The 26,879-nt window shown below is 44.6% G+C and overlaps 1 protein-coding gene across 1 annotated transcript in view; it reads left to right on the top strand.

Moving 5' to 3' along the window:
- ACAD11 (acyl-CoA dehydrogenase family member 11) overlaps positions 1-26,879 on the top strand; it is a 258,546-nt gene that overhangs the window by 85,346 nt on the left and 146,321 nt on the right. The window contains exons 10-12 of the mRNA XM_033929962.1: positions 9,544-9,621; positions 12,732-12,870; positions 25,832-25,939. Of these exons, the coding sequence (XP_033785853.1) occupies positions 9,544-9,621; positions 12,732-12,870; positions 25,832-25,939 (325 nt within the window). The remainder of the gene's footprint in view (positions 1-9,543; positions 9,622-12,731; positions 12,871-25,831; positions 25,940-26,879) is intronic.

The raw sequence follows: 26,879 nt of genomic DNA, 5'->3' as shown, positions 1-26,879 counted from the left end.
GCTATAGGGCAGTGTTTTTCAACACGCAGTATGGGGTATGTGAGCTGCTTGGGGGGGGGTGCTTGGTGCAGGTCTCCCAACCCTCTTTCTCCAGCAGCATGCCTCCCTTAAGCTGAAGCTGATCTGGAAGGTTTCGAGTCTATCCGCTTGTGAGGCCCTGTTGATACTGCCCTTCTGTTGCAAACATGTCAAAATGGGTGGAGCTGACAGAGCCTTCCCGAGCGCGTGGATGACAAGGCTGTTCGTTGAAGTTAGAATACTGGTGCCAGGCCATCTGTTGACTCCAGATTCCGGGTTAGGCAATGGTAGGGCGGCAGAAAGAGGAAGGTTGGAGGAGGAGAAACGCTGGACTTGCTGGGGTTGGGGGGGGAAGGCAAGAGGGAGCAATGTTGGACTGAGGGATGTTGGCTGGCTGGATGGGTGTGGGGCGGAGCTTGGGCAGGAGTATTCAGTTGATATTTATTAGATTTAGGGGATACTTGGCTTGAAGAAGTTGAGAAAAACTGCAATAGGGACCTGGCTTTGGGCGTTCTTGACACCATGCTGAGCCCCAAATCCCACAATACTGCTTCTCAACCCAGCTATTTATTGATTGTCTAAACAGTCGGGGAGTCAAATTTTGGATGCTGAATGTGCTGCCGTTTCTCACACCATAGGACGCTGTTGGACATACTACACGAAGAAATGGGATAGCCATCACAGGATCAAACTAGTAGATCTGTGTTTGGAGCAGTTGGTAGTTCATAAATCCTGGATATGGTATCGGAACTGCCAGGAATCCTGTGTTAGGCTATAAAACTCTTCCCAAGTTGAAGAAAAGACCAGAGAAAAGGTATGGGAAGCTGAGAATGTTCTGGGGTCTTTGACTAATCGTTTAGATAATGTTTTACAATTTCCAGAATTGGAGTTCTAGAATTGGTACAATCCCATATGAAGCAATGTGGGGATTTTGTTAATGCATTGGAAAAGCAAGTCCAAGGTTTTGAGAGGACTGCTGAGAATTTACAATTTTATTCAATCAGTTTTGGTGAAAGACAATATGAATATCCATCAGAAATTAGAAGTTTTGGAAAATCATGAACGTAGACTGAGCTTGAGATTTTTAAATTTTCCTCAGTCTCCAAGTCTCTCACCTTTGTATATGGTTAAGAAGTACTTAAAAGAAAATTTGCAGATTCCAGTTGAAACAATACCACCGATTACTAAAGCTTTCTTTGTTAATTCAGGAAGTCTAGGAATGCAAACAACTAAGGGACAAGGTGAGGGAACCAGTTTTGATCTTACTGGCTTTCTTGAAGATTCTGGGTCTGTGGTGACTAAAGCAACCCCTATAGCTTCTTTTGCTCTGGAATATAACAGAAATTGAATTCTTCATTTGTATTTTCGCTTTAAAGATGTTAAATTTCTGGCACATTCAGTTATGGTTTTTCCTGACCTTTGTCGGGCCACACAATTGAGAAGAAGGGCTTTCTTAGCTCTCAAATCTCAAGTTTTGGCCCTTAAAGGGACTTTTTTCCTGTAATTTCCATGTAAATGTATTATAAAGATTTTGGAAAAACCCCCAGAACATCTAAAGAATTTTCTTTTATTAAGACAGTCTCCAGTTCCCATAGCTATATCTACTCCTCCGGATATATTAAATTGAGGGATGTGGAAGAAAATTAGATAGCCTCACCTCGTTCTCTGATGAGAATCAGCCAGCATGGTTTCTGTAAAGGGAGATCCTGCCAAACGAACCTACTGCACTTCTTCGAGGGGATTAATGAACAATTGGACAAAGGTGACCCCATAGACATCATATATCTGGACTTTCAAAAAGCCTTCGACAAGGTACCCCATGAACGCCTGCTAAGGAAACTGTGGAACCATGGGGTGGAGGGGGAAGTGCACAGATGGATCTGTAATTGGTTGGCGGACAGGAAGTAGAGGGTAGGAGTAAAAGGACACTACTCTGACTGGGAAGCAGTCACAAGCGGTGTCCCGCAGGGGTCAGTGCTGGGACCACTGCTGTTCAATATATTCATTAATGACCTGGAAGTGGGGACGAAGTGCGAAGTCATAAAATTTGCGGACGACACAAAACTCTCCAGTAGAGTTAGAACTGTTGAAGAATGTGAAGAACTACAAAGGGACTTGAACAAACTGAGTGAATGGGCAAATAAATGGCAAATGTGTTTCAATGTAGAGAAATGCAAAGTCTTGCACATAGGGAAAGGAAACCCGATGTTCAGCTACATGATGGGGGGGAGGGTATTGGGGAAGAGCAACCTAGAAAAGGACTTGGGGGTTTTAGTGGACCAATCAATGAAGTCGGATGCACAATGCGCAGCAGCCTCCAAGAAGGCGAACAGAATGTGGGAATTATTAAAAAAGGAATCACTACCAGAACCAAAGAAGTTATCCTGCCACTATATCGGGCGATGGTACGCCCGCATCTGGAATACTGCGTTCAATACTGGTCGCCGTACCTTAAGAAGGATATAGCGACACTCGAGAGGGTCCAGAGAAGAGCAACAAAAATGATAAGGGGCATGGAAGGCCTCTCATATGCTGAGAGGCTGGAGAAACCGGGGCTCTTTTCTCTGGAAAAACGGAGACTTAGAGGGGACATGATAGAAACTTACAAGATCATGAAGGGTATAGAGAGGGTGGAGAGGGGCAGATTCTTCAGACTGGCGGGGGAAACAAAAACAAGAGGGCACGCAAGAAAACTGAAGGGAGACAGATTCAGAACAAATGCTAGGAAGTTCTTCTTCAGCCAGCGGGTGGTGGATACCTGGAATGCGCTTCCGGGGGAGGTGGTAGAGCAGAGTACGATTTTGTGTTTCAAAAAGGGGTTGGACATGTTCCTAAAGGAAAAGGGGATTGAGGGGTATAGCTAGAGGGGTACTATAAAGTATAAAATGTCTTAAGTGAAAGAACACTACAGGTCATGGACCTGGGGGGCTGCCGCGGGTGCGGACTGCTGGGCACGATGGACCTATGGTCTGATTCGGCAGAGGCGATGCTTATGTTCTTATGTTCTTATTAAGTTCGATTAAGAATTTTCTTGTATACTTAATTAGATTTTTTGACCCCTATTTTTGCTGTAATCTTGTCTCCTCGCTCATTTTTTTAGTATTTCTTATATTTGAGGTTTAATAATAAATACTTGCTGCATATTTAGGTGTTTACATATTTCTTTGAATTTTCATGTAAGATCTATTTATCAAGTGTTATACTTATAAATTGTAAAATTGCAAAATAAAAAAATAAGCATGCTATTCTAAAAACCCTAGCGCACCTTTGTAAAAGGAGCCCTATGTCTTGAGTCAATAAGGCAAAAGGCAACACAAACAAATTAAGCAAAATAGGGGTGAACATTGAAACCTAGGGAATAACATAAGCCATTCCCCCCCCCCGAAGCAGCACCAAAAGAAATATACTGTATACAATTAGTGGAGTAAGATGAAAACAATATCTGATAAGCAGATGAATATTAACTAGTGATCAGCAAAATAAAAAAAAGGTAAAGTTTGATAAGATCACCAATGCTAACCTTCTTGTATATAATTTACACTGATTTCACTGTTTTACTTATGAGCAGTCATATTAAGAACATAAGAACATAAGCAGTGCCTCCGCCGGGTCAGACCATAGGTCCATCCTGCCTAGCAGTCCGCTCCCGCGGCGGCCCAAACAGGTCACGACCTGTCTGAATCACCAGAATGGCCTCCCTTGCCACCTTGGTTTCTCATTGAAGTCCTATCCCTCCGGTCTTGCACATGCACGATCTGATTTGGTTTCTATACTTATTACCTGGTTAGCTTTCTATACTTGTGTTACATCCCAGCCTTCTCTCAGTATCCCACGATCCCTTTATCCCTCAGAAATCTGTCCAATCCCTGTTTGAATCCCTCTACCGTACTCTGCCTGATCACTTCCTCCGGTAGCGCATTCCAAGTGTCCACGACCCTTTGTGTGAAAAAAAACTTCCTTGCATTTGTTTTGAACCTATCTCCCTTCAGTTTCTCCGAATGTCCCCTCGTACCTGTTGTCCCCTTCAGCCTGAAGAATCTGTCCCTATCCACCCTCTCTATGCCCCTCATGATCTTGAAGGTCTCTATCATATCTCCCCTGAGCCTCCTTTTTTCCAGAGAGAAGAGCCCCAGCCTATCCAACCTCTCAGCGTATGGGCAGTGTTCCAGCCCTCTTACCAGTTTCGTTGCTCTCCTTTGGACTCTCTCAAGTACCGCCATGTCCTTCTTGAGGTACGGTGACCAATATTGAACGCAGTATTCCAGATGTGGATGCACCATCGCTCGATACAATGGCATGATGACTTCCCGCGTCCTGGTTGTTATGCCCCTCTTTATGATGCCCAGCATCCTGTTGGCTTTTTTCGAGGCTGCTGCGCACTGTGCAGATGGCTTCAGTGATGCATCCACCAGCACACCCTAGTCTCTCTCAAGACTGCTGTCTCCCAACAATGCCCCCCCCCCAATTTGTAGTTGAACAACGGGTTCTTTTTCCCTATATGCATGACCTTGCATTTTTCCACGTTAAAGCGCATTTGCCATTTGTTTGCCCAGTCTTCCAGTTTGTCCAGGTCCCTTTGTAGGTCCTCACACTCCTCCCTGGACCTAACTCTGCCGCACAGTTTGGTATCGTCTGCAAATTTTATAACCTCGCACTTTGCCTCCTTTTCCAGGTCATTGATAAATATGTTGAAGAGTAACGGCCCCAGCACCGATCCCTGCGGCACACCGCTCGTGACTCCCCGCCAGTCAGAATATTGTCCCTTTACTCCGACCCTCTGCAGTCTACCCGACAACCAGTGCTCGATCCATCTGTGCACATCCCCTTCCACCCCGTGGTTCCACAGCTTCCTAAGCAGCCTTTCATGTGGCACCTTGTCGAAAGCCTTTTGAAAATCGAGGTAAATGATGTCTATAGGTTCCCCATTGTAGGTTCCCCATTGTCCACCCGACTGCTTATTCCCTCAAAGAAGTACAGAAGGTTCGTTAAGCATGACCTTCCCTTACAGAATCCATGCTGGCTTGTTCTCAGTAGGCCATTTCCCTCGATGTGCTCGCAAATACTGTCCTTGATCATAGCTTCCACCATCTTCCCTATAATTGAAGTCAGGCTCACCGGCCTGTAGTTCCCGGGGTCACCCCTCGATCCCTTCTTGAAGATAGGTGTGACATTCGCCAATTTCCAGTCCTCTGGTACCTCTCCAGTTTTCAAGGATAGGTTGCAAACATGCTGGATTGTGCCCGCTATTTCTTGTCTTAGTTCCTTTAGAACCCTTGGGTGGATCCCGTCTGGGCCCGGCGATTTGCCGCATTTTAACCTGTCTATCTGTTTGAGGACATTCTCCTTACTTACCTCTATGTGTTCCAATTTTTCAGCCTGTTCCCCACTCATGAGCTCCTCTGAGTCCGGTATATTAGATGTGTCTTCTCTCGTGAAAACCGACGAGAAGAACGTGTTCAACCTCTCAGCTACCTCTTTATCCTCCTTAATCACTCCCTTCCTATCCCCATCGTCCAACGGCCCCACCTCCTCTCTCGCTGGTCGCTTCCCCTTTACGTAACTGAAGAATGCCTTGAAGTTTTTCGCCTTCCTGGCCAGCCCCTCTTCGTATTTCCCTTTTGCTTTTCTAATCTCTCGGTGGCATTCCTTTTGGCATTTCCTGTGCGCCTGGTGATTTTCCTCCGTTGGGTCCTTTTTCCATCTCCGGAAGGATACTTTTTTGTCATTTATTGCCCTCTTTACTTCTGTTGAGATCCAAACCGGGTCCTTTGACCGCTTGTTCTTGCCGCCTTTCCTGAAAATGGGGACGTACATTCTTTGTGCTTCCTGCAGGGTGTCCCTGAATAGGGTCCAGGTGCTTCCTACAGTCTCCATCCTAAGGATGTTACTGAGCTTCCTCCCCACCATTTCCCTCATAGCAACATAGTTCCCTTTCCTGAAGTTGAGCGCAGTTGTTGCGGTCCTCCTTACTGTGGGTGTCCCCCTTTCTAATGTGAATCTGATCACGTTGCCTAGTGGTCCTCCCACTTCTACCCCTCTTGCAGGCCCCCCTAATCCGTTTAGGATGAGGTCAAGAGTAGCACTCCCTCGCGTCGGTTCCCTGACTAGTTGCTCCATGAAGCAGTCCCTCACAGCTTCTACAAATCCTGTTTCCCTAGTGCAGTTGGAGTGACCCATACTCCAGTCAATCCCCGGGTAGTTGAAGTCCCCCATCACTGTTACACTTCCAGTCCTGCATTCTTGTCTCAGTTCAGCTTCCAAGTCATGTCCGACTCCTTCCGGCGTACCAGGTGGGCGATAGTACAGCCCCAGTTTTATGCCTGCACCCTTGTTTCCCGGCAATTTGACCCATAGCGATTCCAGCCCCTCTGCCTTCTTTGCCATATCCATCCCGACCGAGTAGATAGAGTCCTTTATATATAGTGCTATGCCTCCCCCCTTCTTGTGGGTCCTGTCCCTCCTGTAGAGCTTGTACCCCGGCAGCGCCACATCCCATTGATTCTCCTCTGTCCACCATGTTTCTGTAATTCCAATTATATCCAGGTCTTCCCCCTTGGCCACGACCTCTAGTTCACCCATCTTGGCCATGAGGTTTCTTGCATTTGCGTTCAAGCACCGCAGGTCCCGTCGTTTTTCCTCCACCTCTGTATTTACCTGGGCCGCCTCCCCTTGAACTTCGGGCAGTTCTCCTGTTCCCTGTGCTTCTGCTTTGCTCTCAGCCTTTACCCTCGTAGCTTTCGGTTTCCCCACATTATTAAACTTGAGATCTTGATGTTGATATACTGGACAGTCCCTAGGATAGAAATTCTATCCTCCTGTCGGAACCCCGGAACCCCCTCCCCCCCCAAACTCGTAATTGCCGACAGGAGGATGCCCAACTCCTCCTGTCGGAACCCCGGAACCCCCTCCCCCCCAAACTCGTAATCGCCGACAGGAGGATGCCCAACTCCTCCTGCCGGAAAGCCCAACAACCCCCCGCCCCAACTAATCTCCCTCCCCCAACTAACCTTTCAATGTTGGTCAGCTGGACGGGTCTTGCTGCCGTCCAGCCGACGGGTCTGCCTCGTGGAAATGAGACGGCACGCCCCTTCCCGGCCCATCCCCGCTAAATCTAAGGCCTGATTGGCCCAGGCTAGGCACCTTGGCCAATCAGGCCTTAGGATTAGTGGGGATGGGCGGACCCGCTATGCCTAAGGCCTGATTGGTCCAGGCTTCTACAGCCTGGGCCAATCAGGCCTTAGATTTAGTGGGGATGGGCCGGGAAGGGGCATGCCGTCTCATTTCCACGAGGCAGACCCGTCGGCTGGACGGCAGCAAGACCCGTCCAGCTGACCAACATTGAAAGGTTAGTTGGGGGAGGGAGATTAGTTGGGGCGGGGGGTTGTTGTGCTTTCCGGCAGGAGGAGTTGGGCATCCTCCTGTCGGCGATTACGAGTTTGAGGGGGAGGGGGTTCCGGGGTTCCGACAGGAGGAGTTGGGCATCCTCCTGTCGGCGATTACGAGTTTGGGGGGGAGGAGGCTCAGGGTTCCGACAGGAGGAGTTAGGCATTCTCCTGTCAGTGATGGGACAGGCGGCCGCAACAACCGCGGCCGCTATACATATTGCAGCAGGGAGATCCCTTGCTGCCATAAGTATAGCAGCCGCGTCTAATTTAACCCGATTCTCTAAAGACGCCGGTTACAGAATCGGCGTTTAGTATAGGACGCCTCTCCCGGGCGGCCTGCCTGGGGAGCATTTTTTTTAAAAAAACGTGCATCCCGATTGGCTGATTAGACAGCTATAGGACGTCTACAGCTGCCTAAAATCGGGACGCACTTTTGGAGAATCAGGGCCTCGGTGTACAGAGGCTGTTCCTGGGCTTGTTTTCCTGGACAGCGGAAGCAGGAAGTTGTGTGACCACGCATACGGTACTGTACCAGTACTCTGGATCACCAAGACATGCTTGCCAAATAGTGCCTTATTTTCGGGGGGGGGGGGGGCTTATATTTCCCAGGTGGGGAAAAAAGGGGGGGTGTCTTACTAAAGGAGGATGTCCTATAATGGGGGAAACACGGTAGCTTTGCCTTCAGTTAAAGAAGCTAAACTAGTGACTGCCCATTTCAGTACATTTTAAATTTGTGTTTTTCTGGGGAGGGGGGGGAGGTGTGGGAGAGAACAGGCCAACTTGAGGAGTGGTTTGCCTGATGATTGAGAAAAGAAGGAGATATAGCATTGTTAAGTAGGTTTGTGAATGGTTGCTGAATTATTGTGTGGCATGAAAGGGGGTATTGACAGTATGATGTGAGCTCTCTTGAGCAGAGGCATGGCTATGTGGGGTGCAAGGGGACTGGTCACTCCCCCAAACAAAATTTTCAGAAAACAGTGCCTATGTGCATGCTTTGCCGGCATACCCTTAAATCTGGCACTTAAAAAGCCGTTTGGCTGCCTGACATCGTACTTCTCCATCCCTTCCCCATGTTGCAGCTTTCAATCTTCTGTTGCCAGCTACGTCAGCTAAAACACGTTGCCTTTGGTGACCTGGAATCTTGTCCTGTGCTGCAGTCCTGCCTATGCAGAACTGGAAGTTAAAGCAGAGTAAAAGCTTCAGAGCCACCAAAGACAAAGAAAGAAGACAAATTGTGAGGTGGGGGTTGGGTTGGGGGGGAAGTGGAGGTAGAATACAGGGTTCCACTAGGCTGTGTATTGATAAAATGGGGGAGGGGGCACACACACAGCCCATAATTTTTTTCAGCCCATAAAATAACAAAATTAAAAAAGGAGATATGATGGGCTGAAAGAAATAGAGAGTTGCGCATCTGCCCTCCTCCCTGGGTCGGGAACTAAATGCTAAATTAAATGCTAAATTGGGGGAGGGTGGAGGTGTCTAGTTGCACCTTCTCTAGTTTTGGGATGTTGCAGCTTGTTACCCCTCTGGCATTTCTTAAAAACAAAAGTCTGTTCCCCCAGATGTCAAAACCTAGCTGCACCTCTGTTCTTGAGGTGTTATAAATGGGTATTTTAGTGTGTATTTAAATTTTATGTGTATTGTTATTGTAAACTGCTGGGGGATTTTTATTTATTTAAAACATTTCTTAACTTGTTATATCCTTATAAATTCCCTGCGAGTTACAAAATACATACATAATTTAAAACAATAAACAACAAAATTCAATATAAGGTGTCTAAATAAAGTGGGGTTTTTTGGGTGAAGAAATTAATAAATTAGACACTTTATACACATTTCTCATGATCTGTATTCTTTGATGCTTAGATCAGTCATGGTCTACTCCAGGGGCAGGCAATTCCGGTCCTCGAGAGCCGGAGCCAGGTCAGGTTTTCAGGATATCCACAATAAATATGCATGAGATGGATTTGCATCTCAAGGAGGCAGTGCATGCAAATCCATCTCATACATATTCATTGTGGATATCCTGAAAACCTGACCTGGCTCTGGCTCTCGAGGACCGGAATTGCCTACCCCTGGTCTATTCCCATCCCATCCCACGTGCCTTACTAATGCTTTTTGATTTGTTAATATTGTCTAGGAGGTAATAGAGTATTATGCCAAATATGAGAGTTCAAAGCTGAGATGGAAGAAACCTTTGACTATTCACAAACTTAAGGTACTGTACTGATAAATAAATGGATTTTAAATTTGTTTTAAATATGTATATTTCTTTCTGGTTTATTCAAATGTCTAGCACAACCAAAAGGTTGACCCTAAGTGCTCCACAGAAATAAAAATCTGATAAACCCAAAAACACTGTGGAGAAGATGATCACGATGAAGGCGTTATTAAAAGTTCAATCCAATAATCCACAAAAATAAATATCTAGGACTCAAACTGTTGGGTACTATGGACCCAACACGGTCCGTGTTTCGACAAAACTGTCTTTCTCAGGGGTCCCTAAAGGTCCTGGCACAGAAAGTTGTGGATCAGAGGCTAAAAGCAACTCTTGACAAAACTCTGCGCACTGTACCTTCTAAAACAGGAAGTTCAAAGGGGGCAGGATGTGCAAAGCCTGAGTACTCTCGCATTTTTTTATGGTTGGCCTGGTGAAAAGTGGCACATAGATGAAAACAGAAAAGGAACAATGCTGCACACTTGAGGTAGGGAAAGAGGTAATACTTAACACTTGGGGTAGGAAAAAGGAGAGGTTGAACACCTAAGGAATAGGAAAGGGAACAAAGGGGAGATGTTTGGACACCTGAGGATTGGTAGTAGGAAAGTGAAGAGTGAAATGCTAGACTGTGTAGAAGTAGAGGAGGAAGAGATGCTGGACATGAGGGTGAAGGGCCTTGAGCTGCCCTCTGGGGTGGTGGTAGAGAAGTGGCTTAGGACTCCTCCCCCTAATGATTACCTCGCTCTTCTCTGCCGCCACAAAGCGGCGGCCAGCTTAGGACTCCTCCCCCTAATGGTACATGCCATTTAATCTCAGCTTCCTTGCGGCCCACACTCACTTAACAATTGCAATTCTGTTTTATTTTGCACTGCACTTTAACTACCTCTCTATCACCCTGATCGTTTGGATTTTAAATTGTTGTTAGTGATCGTCTTAGCCTAAAATCAATTGGTATGTCATATTTTAACCCTATGTTAATTCATTTTAGTTTTGCTAATTCATTTTAATTTCATTCTGTATTAATGCTAATTCATTTTTAGTTTTTAACTCATGGGGAACAGATTCCCGCTTCCCTTATTCTGATCAAGCTCTTTTTTTACTTGAATATGTTTATTTAGAATTCCACAACTATTCTGGTCCCACAAGCTTTATTCCCTTTCATGAATTAAGAACATAAGAAATGCCTGCACCGGATCAGACCTGGGTCCATCCAGTCCGGTGATCCGCACCCTGGTGCATACATCGTATCTCTCAATGTGTCCTGCAAGAAGATGTGCGTCCAATTTTCCCTTAAAATTAATTCCCTAAAAAGTATAAATTTCCTTCCAACTGCCTGTGTCTATCTCTCAGCAAATAATTTGCCTAAGGAGTTGCCTAACTCCTTCTGTAAACACTCTGCCTTGTGGCCTTTATAAACTTGTTACATTTTCTACTTCAGCTCAATGGCAATCATAGTAACATAGTAGATGACAGCAGATAAAGACCCGAATGGTCCATCCAGTCTGCCCACCCTTAATTCACCCACAGAGGAGTGCCAATAACAATAGGTTCTAACAGCTATTCTAACTCAGAAGAACTACCGTAGTAACATGTATTTTCACCTTCAGAGAAGGTGGGCAGTTTTCAGATAGCCCATTTATCAGGGTAAATGACTTTTAGAAATTGCAGTATTTAATATGAAACATAGTAACGTAGTAAATGACGGCAGATAAAGACTAGAACAGTCTACCCATTAGTTATACCCATGAAAAATACATGATTAAATTAATTTGTCTCCTCTTTGATACTTATGTAAAATAGATCAAACAAATTTTAATATTTGAAATTGTTTATCTACTTGTATAGAATCATTCTAGGAGTGTTGGGGTTATGATTTTAATGATAAAAATTTCAGGGGTGGGCTAGGGACATGGAAATTAATGGATGGGGCACAGTGCTTAAGAGTCGCCTTATTTTATCCTGGCTAAAAGTGCAAAGCTGACATGTAGTTTCAGCTTTGCAAAGTAAATGTAGGGCTACCAGATTTCATCTTGAAAAAAGGGGACATGTAGCCCCGCCCTATTCAGCCCCCAGCCCTACCCCATTGCTGTGCTCCAGCCCCGCCCCGCTCTGCCCCTAGCCCAGCCCCATTCTGGCCCAGCCCCACCCCCACACGAACTTCATCTTTTTCTCCACCAGATCAGGGCCACGTTTGGATGTGACGTGATGATATCGCACGCATGTGTGCTCAAAGGACTTCCAGACACAGTCTCAAGCTTAGGTCCTTCCAAATCCTGGACAAATTGTTAGGCTTTGGAAATCCCGCCAGGCACCTGAATAGTCCTCTTAAAAAAAAGGACATGTCTGGGTTTTCCAAACAGGAAATGCCTTTGAAGATCCAGACTAAAACACAGTAGCATATGTAGAGCTTAACTTTTTTTTCCCCACTTTTAAATGTATTCCATCTTAGACTTCTAGGATGTACAGTTTTAAGCATATGGGAATATGTCATGGTTATTGGATGTTTGTGTAGCTCTAATTTATTTATTTATTTAAAAGATTTCTTAACCGCCTATAACAGTGGTCTCAAACCTGCGGCCCACCAGGTACTAATTTGAGGTCCCCTGGTATGTTTATCATAATCACAAAAGTAAAATAAAACAGTTTCTTGATCATATGTCTCTTTAGCTGTAAATTACAATATTATTATTAATACTTAGCCAAAAGGAAAGATTTATAAACTATAGAGTTTTATCTCATGCAATATTGTCATTTCTTTAATAAGATATTAACTATTTTTTTCTGAGGCCCTCCAAGAATCTACAAATCAAAAATGTGGCCCTGCAAAGGCAGTTTTACAAATGACAATCATATAAAATAAAAGACATACAACACATATTATACAAATAACTGGTCCTTCATGTCATCCATATTTTACAGCTCTCTAATGCTATAAAATTGCAAGATAGACTAGTCTTATCAAATGTTGAGGTTATGCATGTAGTTTCCAGCTTTTTAATAGAACAATAATTCTTGCCCTCTTTTTTTTCTGTAGCGTCAACATGTCATTATTAGTTTAGGTGTACACTATTTGTCATTGCTCATTATAAAAATGTTCTTGCCATTTGTAGGAAATGGCAAAAGCTAAAGGTCTGTGGAATATGTTCCTGCCAGCTATCAGTGGTCTCAGCCAGACTGACTATGCATTTATTGCAGAGGAGACTGGCAAATGCTTCTTTGCTCCAGAAATCTTCAACTGCCAGGCACCAGGTTAGCAAATTTATGTTTTTTTAACAACTTGGTATCTCAAAGAAAGCACAAGTACTCATGCATTGAAGGGAACCTGATTTTGTGGCTTGTTTTTAATCAATATTTTTCTGAGGCTTTAGGGGGGAATTATTCCATAATGTTTTAAAAAGACACCTCTGGTTCGTTATCTCCCTGTCATATTTTCTATACCAATGGAAAATGGGGAAACTAGATTTTCACAAAAATAACCTTCTTTTTAATAGCCTCTTCTTTTTAAAACCAAGGTTGACATAGACCCTGAAGTGGAGCTGTTTAAAACATTTTGATTATATGTTTTGAGATGTAACCTAGTGGAGATAATTTGATTTATTTTTAAAAGTTCTTTTCTACATTTGCAGATTACATGTCAACATAGGATAGATGAAGTTACAGAGTGAAATATCTAGGCGGTAAACTCAGAGCTGGGCACTTGGTTTAAGAGGACAAGTTGGTGCTGTTTTATAAAGACTCCTTGGCACCTGTATGTTGGTATACAATACTAGCATACTAGCAGAAATCTTGCCTATCTTGCAGGCACAAGCATTCATCTGCTGTCAAGCAGATGAAATTATCTACACCTAGATTATTCCAGTCCACGTGTAAATTAGTGTACTTTATAATCTTGCACATGTACTTGCAAATTCTATCCACATTCTGTCCAAACTCTAGCTGCTACACGCCTACATAGGCACCACTGTCTCTGCTTTCTAAGAATATATATGTATGTGGCCATAAAGGCATGAAAAAGGCCTTATAAAATAGGCACACACTTGGGGCTCCTTTTACTGGGGTTTTTAGCATACGCAAAAAATTACTGTGCGGTAGCCGAAAATCTACCGCCTCCTAAAAAGGAGGCGGTAGTGGCTAGCGCGCTTGGGAATTTAACACGCGCTATTGCGCGCGTGAAAGCCCTAACGCACCTTTGTAAAAGGAGTCCTTGGTCTTCAGACCTAGGCAATCTGTTTATAAAAATACTCTCAAAGAGTGTAAATTTGTAAAATATAAGTACCTGTATATATATATATATATATACATATATATATATATATATATTGCTCCAGAAGAGCTGCATAAACGTTCTCAGTATTCGTGGAAGTATGGTTCCCAAACATCTTTACAAACCACAAATTTGCAAATAGCAACACAATGCATAGATCTATGAGAAAATAGATGTTAGGTTCCAGGCATACATGTGGCTCCTTAAAACCGTGAAAAGTAAATAATGGATCCTTTAGGAAAAACAAGATTAACCCCCTCTTCTACTAAACCGTGCTAGCGGTTTTGGCGCGGGGAACCGTGCTGAATGGCTCATGCTCTCCCGATGCTCATAGGAACTCGATGAGCATTGGGAGGAGAGCGGGCCATTCAGTGCAGCTCCCCGCACTAAAACCGCTAGCACAGTTTAGTAGAAGAGGCCCTAACTTCCTGTATGGGAATGCTGCTCGTGCAGGGAAAATTTAAAGAGGTATGAGGGAAGGGGTGCACACATGTGGCGGCGGGGGATGAGGGGAGCGGTTGGGAAGGAGGGGGCAGAGATTAGGATGGGTGTCAGTTCCCCTACCAAAACCATGCCCAGGATGGTCCATCTCCCCCCCTTACTACGCCACTGATCACGCCGCTGATCCGGCTACTTGATGGCTGGATTATGGCATTGTTGGTGTTCCCATTTAGTGTTTGTTGCCTCAGTGTGCAGGTTGTTGCTAGGGCTTGTCTCTATTATTGGATATTTGCAGATGATACCAGTTTCTCTTCCCTAAAACTCTAGCTGAAGCATTTGTTACATTAGCTGAGTTTTTGGTGGTAGATTGAGTGTTGATGTTTGCCAAGATTAGGTTCTAGTGACAAAACCATGTAGAATGCTCAGAATGTTGTAAATGTATTTTTTATTTGCAGTACAGAAATAATATGCTTCTTTCTTTTTGGAGTTGTTGCTTGCAACTCACTCCTTGGACACTTGGTAGCCATTTTCAGAAGCAAAAGTGGAAGCAAAAAAGACCAATTTTTAAATGTTAGGTCTGGGAATACACAAACACAGTGATATGAATTGTGAACAGCATAGCGGTCACAATTTGCGCAACTGCAGAGAAACAAAATCACAAATATTGGGCGCATGAATAGCGAGAGCACACTGTAGGTATAAATGTTTATGTTCAAAGTACATGCAAATGCCTGTACAGTGGTGCCTCACACAACGAACTTAATCCGTTCCAGGAGCAAGTTTGTTATGTGAAACGTTCGTTGTGTGAAACGCGTTTTCCCATAAGAATACATGTAAAACAAAATAATTCGTTCTGCAGCCCTGTTTTCCCATAAGAATACATATAAAAGAAAATAATTCGTTCTGCAGCCCTACATTTCCCTCCCTCCACCTCACCTTATATGCAGAGTTTGCCAGCTTTCTTTTTCACCCAGCCGCACGCTTTCAAAAAGCTGTGCACGCGCAGCTGCTGAAGTTGATCAATGTTCTCTTCTCCTGCAACTTCCGGTTTCCGGTTGCGTCAGAGGAGAAGATTGAACAACAGAGCATGCGCGCATGTGCTGCTCTTTGAAAGTGTGTGGCTGGCCAAAAAAGAAAGCCGGAAAACTCGGCATCTAAGGTAAGGTGGAGGGAGATGATGGAACACTGCATTCAGACAGGAGGGTGCTGCTGTTCCCGGCTTCGGCGAGAGTAGTTCCGCCCCCCCCGGGCCCCTCGGGCGACTTCGTTGTGTGAAACAAAGTTCGTTATAGGGAGCAAGACAAAAAGTTCGTTATGCGCAGCGTTCGCTGTACGAGGCGTCCGTTATGCGAGGCACCACTGTATTTTATATAGTATGGGCCTGGTTTTATATATAGCACCTTGAAAATCGGCACTGACTAGTGTGGCGCTAAGCATGATTCTGTAAAAGCTACACGCAAGTTATAAAATCACACTTAGCACAGCTATGCATCATAACTTTTAGGTACACCCATTTATGCTTGGTTTTTCTTGGTCTGAATGCTTGTGCCTAAGTTGTGCACACATCAGTGCATAAATCAAAAACTTGTGCATAACTTAAAATAAAATACCCATGATCTGCCCCTAAAAATGCCCACTTTTAGATATGCACACTGGACACGATGCATAACACCAAGTAGTGCCTACCTACCAAGTAGTGTGTGTAACTTTCAGTTAATTCCAATTAGTATCAATAGGTGTTAATTACCAATTATCAGCGCCAATTAGGCCTATTAAGTTGTGCGCATATATTGGCTACATGCACCAATGTACGCACACAGCTTTAGGTGCCATATATAGAATTTGGGCCTACATGTGTAAATCACAAATCTGCTCCAGAACACACTTTCTCCTGAATCATGTCAAGTACATAAATGTATGCATGAGATAGTTTAATAAGTCATTTTGCACTGTATATGGTCATATATATGTAAAAATGACTCTTATTAAATTACTTGTAAATGAGACCTAGTGGTCCAAATCCTGGGATAATATCATAAATCAATTCACTATACTTATATTATCACTCAACAGGGGTTATACTAAGCCTTAATCAACTTATTAAATTACCTCATGCATAAAAGTATGTATAATATCAAATGTGTGTTCTGGAGCAGATTTGTGATTTACACACAAAAGGGGCAAAATCAAAACAAACTTCTAAGTACATTTTGACCCTAGGATGCTAGTCGCCCAAAGATGGCAGCATTGAAAGTCCATTCTCAAAAAATACATCCAAAATTATTATTATTTTTTTTAAATCGTCTATTTCTACATCCAGCCATTTGATCGTCCAGACCACTAATACATATATCTTTATACTACATTCTCATCCAAAAAATCGTCCAACTCCTAAACACTTAGAACAAGACCTTTTGGATGTGGGAGGGGTCAGCAAAGTGATGGACTGGCTACCCAGACATGGCAAGAGAGTTGAGGGGCACCTTACAAGGCACTGCTTTGAACTTCACAAAAAGGGTGCCACATAAACATCTCACCACAACTCCCTTTCAGTTCATGGTGAGCCACACAAAACACCCCCAAACCTACTATACTTACCTGTCTACAATCCCAATAGCCTTTATGGCTGCAGGTGCCACCTATATGGCAGTACAGTAGGGTTTGGGAGGGGGGTTGGTGGACTCATATTTTCTATCATGAATGCAGTGGTTACAGTGGCTTATGGGCCTGGGTTCTCCTGTCTATGGTTCAATAGCCCAACCCCCAGACTACTTAAGCCACCTCTATTCAGCTCTACTAGGCTTTCCTATGCCAGGTGCTGATGTTCGTCCCAAATCCCGTCCTAACCACTCCTTCAAAAATTCCCCTTTCAGCTCTTGGCGGACAGCAGGATTCAGAGGCCTCTCTTTTAGGTCATCTAAGTGCCGATTTGGGTGAGTTTTTAGAAAGGTTTGGACAAGTTCCTATAGGAAAAGTCCATAGTCTGTTATTGAGAAAGACATAAGGGAAGCCACTGCTTGCCCTAGATCAGTAGCATGGAATATTGCTACTCCTTGGGTTTTGGCCAGGTCCTAGTGACCTGGATTGGCCATCGTGAGTACGGGCTACTGGGCTTGATGGACCATTGGTCTGACCCAGTAAGGCTATTCTTATGTTCTATTTCGATTATGAGCCCCATACTCTGTAAAATACAAGCATTTGCATGTACTTTACACATGAACATTTATACCTACTCTCAAGTAGGTATAAATGTCTACAGCTTCTCTGGGTCAATTTTAAATAGACCCAGCCAGCTATACATCTTTATAAATTTTCCCCCTTGGTGCATTGTACAACAAAAGTTATTCACTGTACAGCAATTTACTGGGTAAAGGGGCATGACTTTTACAGGAATAATAAACTTTGGTAACAATTGTGAAATATGAATGCATACATTCCTGTTAAGAGCATAGTGATAATTTCACAATAATTTCCCCACCAAAGACATTCAAGCTCATTGTGATAGTGTGGCTAGTGGACAGGTTGCAAGCCCTCACAGACACAGAGTGACTGTAGTTTAAAGGCAAAAGAAAAGCTTTACTGGTGAACAGGTAATCAAAGTAGTATAATCTGTGCCTGTCACAGACTTTGTTCAAACTTGAGCAACACCCTCATTAACATTTATTTCCTTCTTTCTTAACAGCTCTAACTTGTTAGGTCTCTTAAGCACAGTTATAGCTATACATAAATCCAGGCCTGGCTCCTCCTAGGGCACTCAAAATCTGGGTCTTCCCAGACAAATAAAGGCACTCTTTTACCATTGCAGTCTTCTGATCCTTCTCATGCAATCCCTGGGCATTAACTTCTTAACATAGGCTTCAAACATATGAGCTAGGACAACTCCTTGTTTCCCTGGGACTCCCTCACAGGTACTGCACCCCAGCCAATGCTTTGGGAGGATTCCTTCACTTGGGGACATCCCTCAAGATCTCTGCACTCGGGATATCTCTCCTGGAGATCTCCTGCCTTGGGGCCTCTCTGATCCACTCTACTCCAAGGTATTTAACCACCTCCCAGCCTGAGCCTCATCCCTTTTACTCAGACATGCCATAAGGTGGCTAAACTACAACCTCAGTGAAGATGTGTTCTTAGGGACACCTACTACTGTACCACTCCTTCCCTCACATTCAGCTTGTTCTAAAGACATAGAGGAAAAAGAAAGATGTTCATATTTCATTTAGCAGTCTTCAAGTTCCATCAGAAGACCAGATAATTTGGGGATTCAGCTGGGGAGTCTCTTTCATTTGAAAGGAAGCTCCAGAACAAGAGGGCATAGGATGAAGTTAAGAGGTGATAGGCTCAGGAGTAATCTAAGGAAATATTTTTTATACAGAAAGGGTGATAGCGACCGATCGGACAGGATTACGGTGAACCTTCATGCAGATCATTTGCATGCAAACTTGTTGGGACATTGATCACTGTTCTAGAATCGACCAAAAAATCAGCCCACAGCAACCATGTTTTGTGCATCTAGCCCTGAGTTGTTTTCAGCGTCCGGTTCCCTTCTGTGTATTAAACAGGGCACCCAAACAGTTGGTCAGTGTATCATTGAATTGCACATAGTAGTGACAGAGGTGCATTAGATCAATGAGACTCTGATTGCAGCCTCTGACAACAGCTTGTTGGTGCAGATCAAAGATTAAGTGACTTTGTAGGAGCTGCATCTAGATCTGGATTCCATGGTCTCCTGTTTGCAGGTTGATACTCATATTTGAAAACAGTGTTCAGCAATTTCCTTCACTGTGCAATTGGATCTTGTCATGTGATTCATGGGCCACACTGTAGATTTTATCATCTCAGGAGGAGAAGGACTGAATAAAAAGGCAGATAGGGATGTGCTTTTATTGCCCGAGTCAGGAGCATCTGACCAAGAACTGCCCTCTCAAATCTCAATTTAGTAGATGCATATGGGTTGTAGCTAAAGAAAAGGTGTCTTTGGGTTTGACTACACTTTCAAGTGTCTCAGGTACGTTAGCATTTTTTGATTTCAGTTTCTGAGCATTGGTCTTCTGGAGCAACTAGAAATTTCATTAATGGGTTCCAAGATTTTCACTTTTTTGTATGTGGTACCCTTTAGACTGAATCCTACACTTGTTTCTATGAAAGCCATTAACAGCATACCGTTGGATAAAGGGGTGACCCACTGGGCTACTGCACATGGCACTCTGATACTGGCTCATTTTGGGTACTTGAGTCTCCCTTTTGTTGATTCTTCTGGGCTTGCTTTGGCTTCAGCAGCACAACCTGTCCCTCAATTGACAACGAAAGCAGCTGTATCTTGGTCCTCTCTTTGGTTTTCATCCTGTATTTCTAACTGGGACTTAATGATTTTACTCTTGTAGCCTTCAGACCTACCCAGTGCCCTACAAACAAGTAGTGTTTTCCTATGCCGTAAGATTATGCCATTCAGTTAGTACCTGGATCCATGTCACCACTTATGGTAGTCAAACATATGCTTTATCAAGTCCTGATTCTGAAGCCATGCCTCATATACAAGCAACTCTGGCTTGTTTTATTTATTTAAAAAATTTATATACCGCCTGGGATCGCAGGTGCCCCCTCAAACTCCCCTGCAGGAGCAGCATGGTTCTTTATATAGAAGAAGGATGGATCCTTTTATAACAGGACTCTTGGGCAGGAAAGGCACATAGGGGTCAGTAGTCAGCCGGTGGCAGTCGGCGTTTTTTTTTTTTTTTTTCTACCACCAGCAGTATACCCAGATATTCGGTGCTGGGCCATATCCAGGCACTGGCATGATTATCCAGTTATACATAGCCTGATAACATTTATCTGGTTAAGTGTGATATTCAGAACTTAACTGGATAAGTTTAAAGCAGATAAAGATAGGACTGGGTTTTATACAATGGGGTTTTTCAGGTTATAGCTGATTAAGTGCTAAATGTTGGTACTTTACTGGATAAGTGCCAGCTCTGCTCCTTTGCTGCCCATAAAATAGCATTAACCAGAAAATAACTTAAGGTCAACATTTATTAAAGAGCTCAGGCGATAGGCTGTCACCAGTTCAGCATCCACCTTGGGCTTGGGAAGTATAGTGATCAAAGCCGAATAAGCCTGGTCTGGGAACATACCCTTATGCAATGCAGTGTGTCATAGTAAGACAGGAGGGGTCAGACCAAAGGAACCTGAAGTATCCTGTAAAACTCCCCAGAAAACCCATCAGGCCCAGGGGCCGAACCCAACTTGAGAGAAGCTATGGCTTTTTGAAGTTCCAGGGCTGTGAAGGGAGAATTCAAAATGTCTAAATGGGTATCGGAAAGCCGAGGTAACTGAGACTGAAGCAAGAATTCTCCAATGGAGGCCTTGATGGAGAAACTCCCTTGTCTTACAGTGAGGAGAAAAATTCAACAAACAAGGGTGAAATATGGTCATGTTTGGAATGCAGTATGCCTTAATGGCAGTAATATGCCTATGCCCCCCCCCAACACACACACACACACACTTTAACTATGGATGCTAGCAACTTCCCACTCTTATTGCCATAACGAAAAAATTTTCCTTTCCTGTAAAGCAGCATGCGCGTGGTGCGCTCATGGATCATGGAGTCCAGGGCCAACTTAGAGGTCAGCAAAGCCTCCATATGAGCCTGCGAGGGGACCCGAACGTATGCTGCCTTATGTTTCCTAACCTGGTTTTCCAAACCCAAAATACCAGCAGCCAGCCGTTTATTCCGAGCACTAATGTAGGCAATGATATCACCCCGGATCACTGCCTTCCCCGCCGACCAAAACAAAATGGGTCATTAAGATGAATCGAATTATGGTGAGCATAATCCTCCCACCTCGTGTGGAGATATTTGATAAATTGGGGATCTTTGAATAGATAGGTGGGAAATTGCCATCCCCTCTGTTGATGATAGAAATGAGGGGACTCGAGCTCAGTCCATACCATGCAGTGATCAGAAACCTCTCCAGGGCCCACAGCAGCCGAAGAGATGAAAGGAAACAGCCCCCGATGGACAAAAACATAGTCCAAACGGGAGTAAGTGCTGTGAGCCCTGGAGAGGTGTGTGTAGTCCCGTTCTCTCGAGGGCCACGTATCCACCAGATCCATCCCCTCGCCACTAGAAGGAAGACAGGTTGATCTATCCAAAGCGGGGTCATGAACCAGGTTCATATCTCCCACCACTATCAAGTTGTCTAATTGAGCAGTAGTACAGAGGTGCAGCAGATCTCTATAGAACAGCTTATCCCTATGAACAGGGCTGTATACGACTAACAAGGTAAGGGCACATCCTTGTAAATTAAAATCAAGCAATATGTAGCAGCCCTGCGAGTCCCTGTGATGGAGTGTAGCCGTACATTAAGAACATAAGAATTGCTGCTGCTGGGTCAGACCAGTGGTCCATCGTGCCCAGCAGTTTGCTCATGCGGCGGGCCCCAGGTCAAAGACCAGCCTTACCTGTGTACATTCCAGTTTAGCAAGAACTTGTCCAACTTTGTCTTGAGTCCCTGGAGGGTGTTTTCCTCTATAACAGACTTCGGAAGAGCGTTCCAGTTTTCTACTACTCTCTGGATGAAGAAGAACTTCCTTACGTTTGTACGGAATCTATCCCCTTTCAACTTTGGAGAGTGCCCTCTCGTTCTCCCTACTTTGGAGAGGGTGAACAATCTGTAATTGTAATGATTTACGTATAAGAACCGCCACCCCACCATGCCTGCCTCCAGAAGAAGAAAAATGGACGGCACCAACCCACGAGCACTGTAATTTTAGGTGTTCTGCATCTGAGAGATGTATCTCTTTAAGGCACGCTATTTGGAGAGCTTGCAAAATTTGGTGCATTTTATGGGAGAAGTAATTCCTCCCACATTCCAAGAAACAATTTTAGTGTGAATACGTAGGAATAAGGAATAGGAAGATGAAAAGTGCACTGTCTAGTAATATTATGAAGGAAGGTTCCCAGTCCTCACCTTCCTCCACACACCACGGTAAGAAAAGCCATCCCACTCCGACCTCTAGAAAGGTAATGTGAAAAATCCACCAGAGACAGAAAAAAGAAAAAAACAGGGAAAAGAAAACCAGAGGAAACACAAGAGAGTACCACCCCCACCCCCAACTCAGGACCCCTCTTCACCCAAGCCCAGATCCCAACAACCCAATCCCAAACACCTCACACAAACCACATGGGTGTATGTCCCACGACACCATTGCAAGCACTGGGGAGATTCACAGTAACACCCAGGACCCCACCCCACACCACCAATCACCTGTGCAAGACCCTAATGGGCCCAGGAGAGTGGAGGCGCAACTTCCAGAGCCCTCCCAATAGGCCATCAAAAATAAGAAGAGTCTAAACAAGCTAACATTCAAGCCTGTTAGGGAGGAAGTGCAAAGATACGAGCAGCAGAGGCCCAAACATGCAGGGCCTCACCCCGCTCTAATAGCATTTTAAGATAAAGCTGAAAGACCTCAAGAACAGAGTGGACAATGACAGTCTAAGACAAGGCTGACCAAACCAGTAATGGCAAGACAGTGCAAAGTCCAAGGAAGCGGAGAGCCGGAAATTCAAGTGTTACATACATAAGATACATAAACAATGCCTCTGCCGGGTCAGACCTGAGGTCCATCGTGCCCAGCAGTCCGCTCACGCGGCGGCCCAACAGGTCCAGGACCTGCATAATAATCTTCTAGCTATACCCCTCTATCCCCTTTTCCAACAGGAAATTGTCCAATCCTTTCTTAAACCCCAGTACCGTACTCTGCCCTATTACATCCTCTGGAAGCGCATTCCAAGTCTCCACCACCCGCTGAGTAAAGAAAAACTTCCTAGCATTTGTTTTGCATCTATCCCCTTCCAATTTTTCCGAATGCCCTCTTGTTCTTTTATGTTTTGAAAGTTTGAAGAATCTGTCTCTCTCCACTCTCTCTATGCCCTTCATGATCTTGTAGGTCTCTATCATGTCTCCTCTGAGTCTCCGCTTTTCCAGGGAGAAGAGCTCCAGCTTCTCCAGTCTTTCTGTGTATGAAAGGTTTTCCATGCCCTTAATCATTCGTGTCGCTCTCCTCTGGACCCTCTCAAGTATTGCTATATCCTTCTTAAGGTGCGGTGACCAATACTGAACACAGTACTCCAGGTGCGGGCGCACCATTGCCCGATACAACGGCAGGATGACTTCTTTTGTTCTGGTCGTAATACCATTTTTAATAATACCCAACATTCTGTTTGCCTTCTTCGCGGCTGCTGCGCATTGCGCCGTTGACTTCATTGTTGTATCCACCAGTACACCCAAATCTCTTTCAAGGTTACTTCCCTCTAATACTAATCCCCCCATTTGGTAGCTGAACATCGGGTTCTTTCTCCCTATATGCATGACCTTGCATTTCCCTACATTGAATTTCATCTGCCATTTATTCGCCCACTCCTCCAGTTTGCTTAGGTCCCTTTGTAGGTCCTCACACTCTTCCGTAGTTCTGACCCTTCTACAGAGTTTAGTGTCATCCGCAAATTTTATAACTTCACATTTCGTCCCCGTTTCCAGGTCATTAATAAATACATTGAACAGCAGCGGTCCAAGTACAGACCCCTGCGGAACTCCGCTCGTGACTTTCCTCCAGCCCGAGTAGTGACCCTTCACTCCAACACTCTGTCTCCTGCCTGCCAACCAGTGTTTGACCCATCTGTGTACGTCCCCTTCCACCCCGTGGTTCCACAGCTTCCTAAGTAACCGCTCATGGGGTACCTTGTCAAAGGCCTTTTGGAAGTCAAGGTAAATGATGTCTACAGGTGTTGAGGGTATCCATGAATGCCTGGGAGCGGTCCAGAGTCAAATACCTTCCACGCTTCATTGTGAGATATCTTTAGAATAACCGGATACAAAAATAAAAAATGGAGCTTCTTCTCCGCCAAAGCAGCGCACAAAGGTTGGAATTTTTTCCGGCGAGCCTGCAAAGCAGGGGAGTAATCCTGGAAGATCTGGACACATTGACCCTCATAGCTCAAGGAATCCCGGTGATCCCTATAGGTCCGCAATAGAGCAGCTTTGTGCAAATAATTATGCACTTTTATGATCACCGCTCTCGGCCGCTGCTGGCCGTCCACTAGCCATCCCAGCCTGTGTGCACTCTCAAAGCAAAGGGGGCCCATACCATCAGGCAGCGACAGCTCCTTTTGAAGCCAGGCAATAAGAAGGCTACCTAGCTGCTGCTCCGGTAAGTGTTCAGGCAGTCCCACAAATCTCAAGTTCCCATTTTGAAAACGATTCTCTAAATCCTCCAACTTAGCGGCCTGCTCTGCTACCCGCTTCTCCAGCATCGCAGTCGTGGGGGCCACTGCCAAGTCAGCATCTTCCAGCGCCGACACACGTGTCTCCAGCTCTCCCGTGCGCCGTACTGTATCCACCAGCAGGCATCAACCTGCCCCAGCTGGCAGGATAGTTTCTCTAGTTGGGGTTCTAACGTGCACTTCACGGCGCCAGAAAGCTGGGTCAGCTGAGCGGCAGTGAACTCATCTGAGGGAGCTGGCAACGGCGGTTGCAGCACCATTTTGCCCTGCCCAGCCCTTCCCGGCCCACCTCTCTTGGCTTCTTCGTCGACTTACCCACCATCCTTGCGTCATTGGTTCGCAAGAATCTGTCCATATAGAAGGGAGAGCGAGCAGACAGCTCCAAAATGCAGATAATTCAACGCGGTAAGTAGCGATGAGGAGTGGGGCCCCGGAGCAAAGCTGAAACACGTCCGCCCTGCTCACATTGTCACGTGATCTCTCCTCCAGAATTTAATTAAATGTTAACCCCAGACAAGCAATTAAATGGCCAGGACCCTGTTCTGACCATTTAAATTGCTTTGAATATTGGCCCTATATTGTATATTATGCATATTTTATAAGACAACATATGTACCCTGTGACTTTTATAGTATTACCCCACTGGAGCCATTGACACACCTAAATTAATGCAGATGCATACATATGTTATATTAGCAATCCCATAAACCTTTTGAGGGCTTTTGTACTAAGCTGTGGTTTATTTACCACAGGGCACAGCCAAGCATCCGCAGTGAGTTTCAAATGTGCGCATGCTACTTATGCACTAAAATATAAATTTTATTTTTTTCCTAGAAGGGGCTGTCATGAGAGTGGGTGTTTTCTGCACTAATAAACTAGCATGTCGGCATTACTGCAAGCTGACTGATTAGTACATGATAGCACGTGAACCCTTACCACTTACAAAATAGGTGATGTCAAGCTAATCTTTTATAATGACCACACGCTATTGGCAACATTAGCACATGGCCATTAATTAAAAAAATAGAAAATTGGTCATTTTACTGCTGTGGGAAAGTGGTCTTAGTGCGCCCTTTCGTGAGTCTTTCCTGTATAGTCAAACTGTTAAACCTAAGCCAGTTTCTTCTGCCGCTGTGGGGTTGAAAAGTGTGATTGCATAGGCTTTCATGTGGATATGCAAAGTTAAATTATATATACTATCGTATAAATGTTTTTAATTACTTCAGATACAGGCAACATGGAGGTGCTCCATTTGTATGGAACTGAAGAACAAAAAAAGAAATGGCTGGATCCTCTTCTGAAGGGAGAATTTCAATCCTGCTTCTGTATGACAGGTAATAAAACAGATCTGTTCAATACAAGGTTTCTGTTCAATACAAGGTGGGATAAGTAGTGGATTCATTAAAGGCAGGTCTTCTCAGATAAATCTGATCAATTTCTTTGACTGGGTGACCAGAGAATTGGATAGAGGGAGTGCGCTAGATGTGGTGTATTTAGATTTCAGCAAAGTCTTTGACAGTGTACCATACAGACGGCTAATAAATAAACTGAGTGCCCTTGGTATGGGTCTCAAAGTGACGGACTGGGTCATGAACTGGTAGACTGGAAGGTGACTGAGGATAATGGTCAATGGAGATTGCTCTGAGGAAAGGGTGTGCTTCAAGGTTCTGTTCTTGGGCCTGTTCTTTTTAACATTTTTTAAGCGATATAAATCTGCAACAGAGTAGAAACCCCAGATGGTGTGAATAACATGAGGTAGGACCTATTGAAGTTTGAAGAATGGTCTGAAATTTGGCAGCTAAGATTTAATGCTAAGAAATGCAAGGTCATTCATTTGGGCTGCAAAACCCCATGGGAATGGTAACAGTTTAGGGGGTGAAGAACTTTTGTGTACAAAAGAGAAGCGGGACTTGGATGTAATTGTATGTGACGATCTTAAGGTGGCCAGTTTGAGAATGCGACGGCAAAAGCTAGAAGGATGCTTGAGGTTTGGCCAGTAGGAAAAAGGAGGTATTGATGCCCCTCTGTTGAGATCTCATTTAGAATATTGTGTACAATTCAGGAGACTGCACCTTCAAAAAGATATAAACAGGATGGAGTCTATCTAGAGCACAGGTGTCAAACTTAAGGCCCGTGGGGCAAATCCGGCCCGCCTGGTTGTTTTATGCGGCCCACGGTCCGATGCCCCCAGTGTTACCTTGTGGCCGGCTTCCTCCTCCTCACAGCCGTAGTGTGCATGGAGCCGCATGCAGCAGCTCCTCGTGTGTCCCACAC

Source organism: Geotrypetes seraphini, chromosome 2, assembly GCF_902459505.1.
Source record: "Geotrypetes seraphini chromosome 2, aGeoSer1.1, whole genome shotgun sequence".
Lineage (NCBI taxonomy): Eukaryota > Metazoa > Chordata > Amphibia > Gymnophiona > Dermophiidae > Geotrypetes > Geotrypetes seraphini.
Note: the sequence above shows the minus strand (reverse complement) of the source record. Positions and strands in the feature narration are given on the sequence as shown.